We start from the raw sequence: 11,308 nt of genomic DNA on the forward strand, positions 1-11,308 counted from the left end.
GTAGCCATGTACAGTTTCAATCTCTTTAAATCATCCATTACACTATATTAACTATGTATGGATTTCTCATTTTTTTCTCAATCTGGGTACATGCAGAATTTTAGCAATAATTTTAAGCTACGCAAGTTCAGATCTTTGCTGAAGAACCTGACCAAGGACCAGAAGGATCTTGTAAGTCATGTGGGTTTGGTAGCATTCTTGAGTTTGATTGTTCAGAAGCTCCAGGTCTGTGTCTTTTTGGCTAGCAAAGAGGTTTGATGTCAACACAGATCCATAAACCTGCGGAATGGCTCAACCTTTACCATCAACCCTTTCACTGCACATCAAATGTTTGGGATCCTTGAGTGCATTTGGTGACAAGCAAAACCTATTCAAACTAGTGAGTGCATTTGTCCTTTTCTCTTTTTTATGTATTTGACGCAGTGAATCCTGTTCCTTTCTTTTACCAATTTTCTACTGACACACACATGTTACAAAAATTCCTAATCTACTTCTACTCTTTGATTCCTTTTACAGAGTAATCATGCTATTTTTCTTACTTATTGTTTTACAAATTACTAGACCTAATACAAAATGTTTTTTTTGAATATGTGTGATTACAAAGTATTAGATTCGAGAGGTAAGAAGTTTCAAAATGCACTACTGCAAAGTTTTGTTGCAATGAGCACTATGGCAAAACCACCCAAATTAAACCGGCTTAAGTGTGCTAATCATCATCTTATTGGCTAAGAAGTTTCGAGAGGTAAGAAGTTTCAAAATGCACTACTGCAAAGTTTTGTTGCAATGAGCACTGTGGCAAAACCACCCAAATTAAACCAGCTTAAGTGTGCTAATCATCATCTTATTGGCTAATCCAGTCACACGCACTTAAAACGGTGTAATTCGACAGTTTGTCGGGTCAAGCCCGATTCAACCACTGAATACCTCGATCGAAATAACATGTAACAAGTCTCAAGAAGGTGAGAGCAGATGATACAACATGGTATTTCAGTTTACAAACATAGAGTTCCCATCTTAATTACAAACTGAGTTGGAAATTCATAACAAATTAATTTACAAACCGAGTTTGAAATTCATAACAAATTACAAGCCAGAGTTCTTAAATAAAATATAGCAGAAGTTTAAATGATAGAGCGCGAATAAAGATACATGACGACATGAGTAGCCCGCCAACATGTCATCCAACACGAGACCACCTTAAGACGAGTTCAGAGACCACTCAATCGACCACCCTTCAGGTAAAGGACGACCATCCTAAAGTTGACCGACAACCAACCCTATCATTTTTTTCACTAAGACCTAAAAGTAAACAATAAAGCAAGAATGAGTATACTAATACTCAGCAAGATTTACCCGACTGTGGTATATACTTAGCTGACTCTTAGTATGTAAGGCTTTTGGCTAAGGGGTTTGTTTTGCCAGAAAGCAACTAAGAACGGATCCTTACTTTCAAGTTTTAGCATCCAAATTAAAGTTGAGCTAACCATTCTAAGTGAGCAACATTTTCAAAACTTTTCAGCGTGGAAAAATAATTGATTAGGTAACAACATCGACATCATTCTTATTTCTTTTCGTTCCACTTCTTACTACAATGTGACACAGAGCGGTAGCGAATTGATTTGATTTATTAACCTTGCAAGGTGGACTTATACACACAGCATATGCACGCCCTGTTGAGGCCAACCATGAGTTACTGACTAGCACACGAATAGAAAATAGGACCAACTCACTCTACAATCGCGCAATAAGGTACTAGGTTTTACTAGTTTCAACTACCTCTTACTTCCAGCATGTGTATAGTATAGTTCAAAGTCGATTAGCAGGGCCACAATGAACGGACCTTAATCGACATGGGTGGAGCGCAACCAACAACACTAACTTCAACTTCATTTCTATCTCCGCCTGGTCTCCAACTTTTCTTTCTTCAATGATTAATTCTCAAGTAACTTGCCATAATATCAAAAAGGTCCTATGTCTCGCTAGCGACAGCCAATCACTCGACTTCTACCATTCTTAATTAAGCATAGTACTTCTATTGACCTACACAAACTAGTATTTGAACCTTGGAGTCCTAGGAATCATGCAACTAAGGTTCCATTCAACTTCTAGGAACTTAATGCATAAAGTAAATACTTATTTAAGGTAATTGTATAGTTTTGAAATTAGGGGGTCATGCTCTGGGCTTGCCTTCCAAACTAGCCTTGGGCTCTTCTGAACTTTGGTTCAGGCCTTGTGGCGCTTCAACTTGAGAGGCTTTGAGCTACTCACTCTTGAACGCGGCGATCAATTCATAAATATCGTCGACTAGCGGGTTATCTACATGGCAATGCAAATGTATGAGTTGATTGAAAGGTAATGACACATGCATAACCTCAAGTGTAAAGAGTGCAACAACTCAATCATACATGGTTTAAAGATCAAGTAGAGTATAGAAATATACTGCTATCTACCAAAAAGAAACAAATTTTGGAATGAACTATGGTGACAACATGCTAGAGGTTAAACAAAAGACATGTGCAAGTAACCATAAAGGTTTTGCTAGTAACCTTTTTAGGGATGAATATACTACTGATAAAGAGCATAAAATAATTTGTTGGCCTACAATTTCAGCAGCAAGTAATTTTAGTAAAATAACTAGTTCACAATAAGAATAATTATTCAGGGAGCATTAGTTGTTATCTGAACATGAATCATTTACAGGAGCTCACTAACCAAACAAACACCCTACCTTAATGATTCCAGGCTTCCAGCATTAATGGACTACCACAGAATTTATTAAAAATCAAACATGGTTAAACTGTAGATATGAAGAAGGGATTACAACTAGAGTTCTATCATTAGTTTAGTGCTACAAAATTTCCAGAATAGTTTTCAACACTAGTATATATTACTGTGAATTTATCAGGATTTTATGAGCACAAGAACTATTTATTCCAAAATAAGGAGATTAAAAAAATATGCATTTTAATAAGCAACAGAAACACATTTCACAAGAAAAAGTATTTTTAATAGGTATATATGAGCATCAAGAAGCCAACAAAATTTATTTTCCATTTTTATCATTTTTTATGATTTTATACGGATTTCCAAAGTTTCAGCCATTTTAACTAAAACTAAATTAGAAAAAGAAAAGTTACTTTTGCAGATAGGTCCTTGGAATAAAACTATCCTAGCGGATCTGCCCTTTCTTTTGCACTAAAGCTCCTAAATCTAGCACTTAGGCCCCTTGAATATTTCCACCTTAGCACTTAAACCCAACACTTAATGGAAAACCCCTTGGAACTTCTTTTGCTCTCACACATAACACCCCAACCGTCTTCCTCCTCGGGCCAGCTCACGGCCGTCGCCACCGGCGCACCGGCGCCCGCGTGGTGGCACATTCCCCCACCTAGATGACTTCCCTGCGCCTTGCCCATGACCTGGCGCACCTTCTCCCCCTCTTTTCTCCTCAAAACTCTAACCCTAGCCTATCCCTTGACTAGCGGCGGCACACGGCCTACGGCGAGCTCGAATCGAGAGTGGCAACTAGCCTATCTCCAATAAACCGTGGGCGCATCACGACCAGGAGCTCACCATGGATCGATTTTGGTTGTTGGTTGGAGGAGAAGAAGCCAGGAAGGGGTGGTTCAACGGTGAGGTGGAACTTGTGCGGGTGGTGGCAATGGCGGCACTGGAACTTCAAGCCCCGACGATTGGGTGCATGGCGGCGGGCAAGGAGTGGTCGAGGAGGAAGCTGGGAAGGTGAGCTAGCTGTGGGAAGTGGGAAGTGGGTGGATTTGGCCGGCGGGTGGAATGGCTCGCTCGGTTCGGTTTGCTTTGGTTCTTGGCTGTGGGGGTGGAAGTGAGAGGGAGAGGGAGGGTGAGGCCGGCTGGGTAGGGAGGATAAGGTTGAGGCAATCGTCGGTCTCGCCCTGTCAACCAGTGGTGCGGCCTTGCGTGGGCAGAGGCAAGGACGACGAGGAGGCGCTGGCGTGCCATCAGCGGCATGGGCACGTCGGAGCCGGTGGGCGACGGGACGGCAGCGGTATGGGCATGCGCGGGGTTGACGGAGCGGTAGGGGTTTGACTGCGAAGGTCGCACGGGGTGGGACACGGGTGACGGCATGTGGTGGCGAGCCTGGCCCTGCCATCTGCGGCAGAGAGCAGAGGAATGGGAGGAGGGAGGAGTGACAAGTGGACCCGAACATTTTCTTTTTAAAAATAACTTTCCCCCCTTCAAAAGTGCAAGGTGCAGCTAGTAAAAAATCTCCCAAAAATACCCATTGGAAAGATAAATCGTAAAGAACAAAAAGAGACATGAACCAACTACAGAGCCCAACAGGTTTGTACAAAATTTGAAAAGGAAAACAATTGAAATTGAAACTTCACTTAATTTTTATCACTAGCACACACCACCCAAAAATTAAGCAAAACTCTATAAATTTATCATTTTGCATAAAGTATTTAAATAAAATAACAGGAGGCATAGTTACATAGCAAAATTTTGAGTTACTTCATAATGTTGCATTTGAACAATAAACAACAATAAAACGGGTTTAAGCAATTGCAATGCCATGATGCTCATGTTTATGCAGATGATTAAGTCTAATTATAATTTAAATACCTGAGGTGTTACAAGCACAAAGTTTACAGTATCTTAGTACAAAGTTCACAGTTTTCAGTATGAAAAGTTTGCAACTAGAAGTAACACTTCTATCTAGTATTACCAATATGTTAGAACAATGTTTACCATGTGTTAGTACAAAGTTCATAGTGCATTTTTCATTTTTTTAAATTATTTTCCAATGTTTTAACAATACATGTTCAAAGCAATTTTAAAAAGAAATGTGTTTTTTCACAGGAAGAGGCAAAAACCCTGCACGGATGCCTATCTTACTTCATGTTGACATACCCACGCAATGAAAAGTATTGACTCTCTTGTAGAGTTAGAAAAAAGATTACTCGACATGCATGTTAGGTATCTGTACATATCGTTTTTGTTCATTTTAATATAACATTTTTGCAGAAGAGTTATACCTGTTCTCTTTTTTCAGAGTATCACCGTTGGCTTCTATCAATGAAGATGCAGCTTTTTCTGGATGAAAAATGATACCAACGTTTGATGAAGAACATGGACAAGCAGTTTTAGTTTTTGAGCTTCTAACATGCAATTTATAACTTGTTCCCCCCTCTTGCATGCTTTCCTATAATCTGACCTTGTAATATAAATCACTTTTGATGAGTTGTGTTTGTAGGATCATGCAATTTTCCAAGAAACAAATTGTAATCTTTGTTAAACACTACGAAAATTTAAGCTCTTGTAGTAAGGTATTTTCATTCTGCGGCGTTCAGTTTTTCCTTCCTTTATTCTAGAAAAACAAATGGTAATCTTTATTAATAAATATTATAGAAAATCCATGCTCCATTCTTGAAATCATGTATTCTGCTTTTATATGTACGTCAAATAATCCCCACAATCCCCCCACCCGTTCACTCACCCACACACCCGTTGTTCTAAAAGAGAAATTGAGTACAATAGAAGGTAGAGGAGAATTGAGAAAAAAAATAGAAGCATGGGACACAGACTGAAACGCACAGGGAATGGATCGGGCTACAAGCTTGACCAGAGGAACGAAAGACACATAGCTATGACAGGAGGAACCGGAGACAGCTATCCACCGTTACGCATACATGCAGCGGATTGGATAGGTGCTAAGTAAAAACCGCGTTCGCCGCTAGTGTTTCTGCCTGCGCGCGCCGCTACGAACCGAACGAGCGCTCGCTCGTCACAAGAGTCGCCCGGCGAACGATCGCCCACTAATGGTTCCCATTTATTTTTATTTTTTTGAGAGGTGATGAACTGATGGCACGATTAAGCCCGAGAGAAGAGGTGGGCACAGATCTTGGGCCCAAATGCTAAGCTCAGCTGGGCCTAAATCAGCTTGGCAGAGTAAATGCGACGCATGCGGATCTGCAATTCACATTTCACACAATCACACTCGATATAATAAGCTCCACGCAACAAGCCAGCATATCTATTTTCCTGTAAAAAAGCTACATGACACGATAACAATCATCAACTCAGGGCCAGCAACATCTATTTCCCATATGTGAGATGCGATTGAGTTGGCATGAGAAGCAACTTTGTAGTTCCCCGTACATCCTCCTGAAATTGTTTTGGTTTCAAACAAAATACCAGCTCCTTTGGTCACACTTTCTCTCCCTTGTACACTTCCCACGAGTCCATGACATCAACCTCGCCACATTCCCAACAACACCCAAAATCACCAAAAGAAGAGAATATGCAAATCCACGTGTCGGTGAGCACTGAGCTGTGAGCACACAGAAACGAGGCATGCTTATCCAGCAAACCAGCCTTGTTGACACTTGACACGTCCATCAACCACAAAATTAAAAGGCAAGCACCAGCTAGATACATCCATGTGAAGGTTAACGTGAAGTGTTCCCTTACCAACACGAACAGGGGCTTTACAAAACCTTCCAAAAATCTGTTCACAATGCTCCAAATAGCTGCAGTATTTCCCTTCTACAAGCATCGATCTTTTCAACTAACAGAGCGTGTATTTCACAACAAAGTAGCCAAAGCCATTGTCCTCAGCTGCATGCCAGCATTAAATAAAAAAACCAATCCCCTCACCACCATCTCATCATCAACCAAAGAGCGCAATTAGCCAGACCAAACAACACCAGCAAGGCAGCTACAGAGATCTGCCAGTGATCCGTGCTGAGATGGCCAAGTTCGTCGTCGCCGCCGCCACAGCCGCGCTGTGCCTGGCGGCCCTGGTTGCCATGGCCGCCGGCCAAAGCGGGTTCGAGCGGCAGAGGCTCAGGGACCTCCGGTGCCAGCGCGAGGTCGAGGAGAACCCTCTGTGGGCGTGCCGGCAGGTCCTCGACCGGCAGCTGACCGGCGGCATGCGCTACGGCGTCGGCCCGTTCCGGTGGGGCACCGGGCTCCGGATGCGGTGCTGCCAGCAGCTCCAGGACGTGAGCCGCGAGTGCCGGTGCTCCGCCGTCCGCCGCATGGTGCGCGGCTACGAGGAGGCCATGCCGCCGCTGGAGGAGGGGCCCTACGGCTACGGCGGCGAGCAAGGAGAAGGGTACTACGGCGGCGGCGAGGGAGGGGAGGGGTACCTGCCGTTTCCTCCTAGAAGGATCGGTCGCGTGAGGTTGACGAAGGCCCGGCAGTACGCCGCGGGGCTGCCGATGATGTGCCGGCTGGAGCCACAGGAGTGCAGCGTCTTCTCCGGCGACCAGTACAAGTAGGTGCGGAGTGAGGTGGTGCGGCGGCGTGCAAGAGCTTGCATGCACGCGTGCAAATCCTGAATAAAGTAGCTGTGACGTGGGTTCTCAGTTCTCACATTGTTGTGTGCTACAAATACAATAATGATGATAAGTGATGAATAAGGAAATGTGGCCAGCTGGTACTGGTACGATTCTACATTTCTACCAGTGTAGGAAAAGTTCAGAAAGAATTCCAAAGGAATCACATGGGAATTCCAATAAAATCGAAAGAAATTCTGCATAATTCCAACGATTCAAACTGGACTAGTGATTGCTGATGAAATGGATAGCACAATTATGGAGTATAACACATTGATAAAAGTGAAAAGCATCAATATAAATCCAAGGTAGCCATCCAATATGATATTTTTATTCATCATATAATTATAATATTCATTTTATACATTGTCAGACTAGTCCTGATCAATTCTTCATCATGCTGTGGTTATTTACTCACCAATAAATATAGTGCTCATCAATATGTAAATAAAACTGCCCCATTCTACATTATTTCTTTGATAAAAATTGACAATTGCAAGTCTTGCAAAGGGAATTTGCAGCTCGTATTAACATCATGTAATTGGAGAGAAATTTTATACAAATAAAAAATTATGTAAATAGATGGACATAAAATATTTCGAAGAAATCAGGATCCAATTCACAATAAACATGCATCTTTCCCAATTGCATGGCTAAGCTTGACCACACACTCTTAAATCGACTAGAAATGGACTAGAGTACTAGAGTGCATGGGGAATGCGGCGTCTCGGTCTGTGGACCTGGAAAATAAAAGTGACCTGCCACACTCTTCATGCAACCGAATTTCTAGTGAACAACGAAATTTTGTCACAAACAATAGCGACATCTCTACCACGCATACTCTGAACGAATTTTCTATCCAGCCATAGTTGTTAACGGGCTCCATCCTACGCCTCTTCCTAATTGAAGCATAACACCATGTGCGCCATGCATGGTTATACACCCTGAGCTAATCGCCAGCCACTGGGTGAAAACAGACTCCTATTTCTCATGCGAAAGATTAGGGTGTGCCAATACAATTACTAAAACGAACAGCAATCGAGAGGAGAAACGAGCGGACCAAAAATGGCTTCTTGGCCAGAGCACTTTCATCCAAGGAAAGGTAGCAGCTGCCTCATTCCCAATTTACCGTCCACAGAGAAAGGAGCGCGTGGCAAGAAACCAAGTGGGAGAAAAATTAGAGAGAGAGAAAGGGAATATTACCTTTGCGTCCTCTTGCTGTTCTTCGTTTGCGTGCAGGGATCGGCACGAGGGTGCTCGCCCACTCTCGCGTCGATCCGGCAATTCCATGGGGCTACTGAGCTCGGCCAACAGATGTGGCTGCAAGAACCTCCTGAGCTGCAACCTCCTCAGATGCGCATGCTGCTGCTCGTGGATCCGTGGTGTCTGTGGCAGGGCGAGCAGGGAGGCCACACAAGAGGTGTCGGACACGAAGAGGAAAAAGAAGAGGAAGTGGTTTCTCGGCCTTTGTGGTGGGGCGGTGCGAGAAGTGGAGGAGCCGTTGGCATCATCAGAGTCGAAGAAGAAGAAGAGGAAGAATCCGACAACGATCCCTGAGCAAGATAAGGGCAAGTGGACAAAGAAGATATGGAAGAAAAAGAAGAGGAAGAACCAACAGAACGGGTTGGCAGCCCTAGTCAAAGAAATTTCGCTCTCAAGTAACACTCTAGCCTTCACTTTTCTTCAATTCCCTTGATTTTTCATCCGCATGCACGTATAAAAGAATATATTACAGTAAGCAACTGGCCATGGTCTTCTTCCACCAATTCTTGAAACAACAAAGTTGCAGAAGTAAAATGAATATACATGGTAGTAGCATTCAAGCATGGGATTGGAAAATTTTGACTTACAGATATCATCGCAAAAGGCTTGCTGCACTTCATAATGGGCCTCTTGAATTCCACTGTAAATCTCTCGACCGATGTTAAACATATTGAAAAAGATTGTTCAGAAACATATAATAAATAGCAATTAGCATGTTCATGAAAGTCTGTATGCCCATTGGCTATTGCCTTATTCTTGGACTTAATTTCACCCTGAAATTCGTTCTTGCCAAGCTAAAAAATTATGATTAAACCCAATAACAGTAATTTTTTACGTGCAGACAGTCCCAAGCACAGGGCTCAAGCAGGGGAGATACTACGGATCGGCAACAACAACATCCCTAGTAGGGTATTTACATTCCGTGAATTGGTTGATGCCACCAACTCTTTCAGCACAGAAAACTTGCTGGGTGAAGGCGGCTTTGGAAGGGTGTACAGAGGATACATTCCAGACACTATGGAAGTAAATAAGCATTTCTTCTCCAAATTCACCCTTCTACGTTCCAACCATTGTGATTACAACCATAACTTGTTGTTTATGTTAACTATGGCATGTCTAGGTCATAGCAGTTAAGCAGCTTGACAAGGATGGGTTGCAAGGAAACCGTGAGTTCCTTGTTGAGGTGCTGATGCTTAGCCTACTGCATCACCCAAACCTAGTCACCTTGCTTGGGTACAGCACCGACTGTGACCAGAGGATCCTAGTGTATGAGTTCATGCCACTCGGTTCATTGCAAGAACATCTCCTGGGTAATACAAACTCACAATCGACGATTCTTTTTTTTAGGAAAAAAAATAAATGTACATTTGTGAATTATAGTTGTACCTGTTTGTTCATTGAATTGTACAGATGTCACTCCAAATTCCCAGCCACTATCTTGGCATACACGGATGAAGATTGCAGTTGGTACAGCTAGAGGCATTGAGTACTTGCATGAGGTAGCCAACCCGCCAGTGATCTACCGTGATCTCAAGGCATCAAACATTCTCTTGGATGGAAGCTTCAATGCCAAGTTATCAGACTTTGGCCTGGCGAAGCTTGGTCCGAGCGGCGACAAAAGTCATGTCAGCACAAGGGTGATGGGCACATACGGCTACTGTGCTCCTGAGTATGCTATGACTGGCAAGCTAACAAAGACTTCAGACATCTATAGCTTTGGTGTAGTTCTCTTGGAGCTCATCACTGGGAGGCGAGCAATTGACACCACGAAGCCGACTCGTGAGCAGATTCTTGTTCATTGGGTGAGCTTTCGCCTAGCTTCACTTCTCATTCGAGCAAATATGCAGCGTTGAGAACTCTTTTTTTAGAAATCATATCTAACTGAACCCAATTAAATAATTCAGAAATCCATACTGTTAGAATTACAATGCTGCTCTTCTAAGTGTTGTTTATCTGCAGGCAGCACCATTCTTCAAGGATAAGAGGAAGTTTGCGAAGATGGCTGATCCGTTGCTTGACAAGAAATTCCCTCTGAAAGGTCTATACCAGGCACTCGCAATATCATCGATGTGCTTACAAGAAGAAGCAAGCAGTCGACCGCTGATCAGTGATGTGGTAACCGCACTTACATTTCTTGCTGATCCAAACTATGATCCCCCAGATGACATCCAAGATCCTCTCCCCATAACAATTCCAAACATAGACATAGAACCTAGCCAAAAGAAAACTGGAGATGAAGAACAATTACAGCAAAAAGAAGACGAGAGTAGCTGAAACGGCTTCTGAAACTAAGAGATGATAAATCAAGCCAGAAAGGTCTGTACAGGATCCAGATGGCTCACATAGGCAGGATGTAACAACAGATCATGTTGTTCAATGAAACTGATGTATGTGGTTTGGTAGATGTAATCAATCTTTCAACAGAATTTTCTTGAAACTGATGTATGACATATATAGGCAGGATGTAACAACAGATTATTTTCTTGAATGAAACTAGTGTGCGTGCTTTGGTTAGGCATAATCAATTGTTCAACATCAGAAGAGATATCCATGTGCTAGAATTGAGCCTATGATTGATGGTAATCCATGGTTATAAGCATTTAACGGCTACAACATTTTTCAGTTGTATGTAGATCATCATAGATAGAGTTTAGGATGTTCGCATGAAAAGGTTGCATTTGATGAAATGATATAAGAATCTGGATACAAACCACAACGTTCACATA

General features: G+C 42.6%; 2 protein-coding genes across 2 annotated transcripts; both read left to right on the plus strand.

The window, feature by feature from the left end:
- The first annotated feature begins 6,096 nt into the window (after nt 1–6,096).
- On the plus strand, nt 6,097–7,439 carry LOC101758349 (19 kDa globulin). The gene has a single exon (XM_004961558.3). The coding sequence runs from the start codon at nt 6,729–6,731 to the stop codon at nt 7,260–7,262; it is 534 nt and encodes a 177-aa protein (XP_004961615.1). The 5' UTR covers nt 6,097–6,728; the 3' UTR covers nt 7,263–7,439.
- Nucleotides 7,440–8,525: 1,086 nt separating this feature from the next.
- Nucleotides 8,526–11,101, plus strand: LOC101757932 (probable serine/threonine-protein kinase PBL7). Its single transcript, XM_004961557.2, has 5 exons — nt 8,526–8,977; nt 9,424–9,605; nt 9,703–9,892; nt 9,993–10,384; nt 10,542–11,101. Exons 1-5 carry the CDS (start codon nt 8,608–8,610, stop codon nt 10,854–10,856), a joined length of 1,449 nt encoding a protein of 482 aa, XP_004961614.1. The 5' UTR covers nt 8,526–8,607; the 3' UTR covers nt 10,857–11,101.
- The last annotated feature ends 207 nt before the right edge of the window (nt 11,102–11,308 follow it).

Source organism: Setaria italica, chromosome III (genome assembly GCF_000263155.2).
Source record: "Setaria italica strain Yugu1 chromosome III, Setaria_italica_v2.0, whole genome shotgun sequence".
Taxonomy (NCBI): domain Eukaryota; kingdom Viridiplantae; phylum Streptophyta; class Magnoliopsida; order Poales; family Poaceae; genus Setaria; species Setaria italica.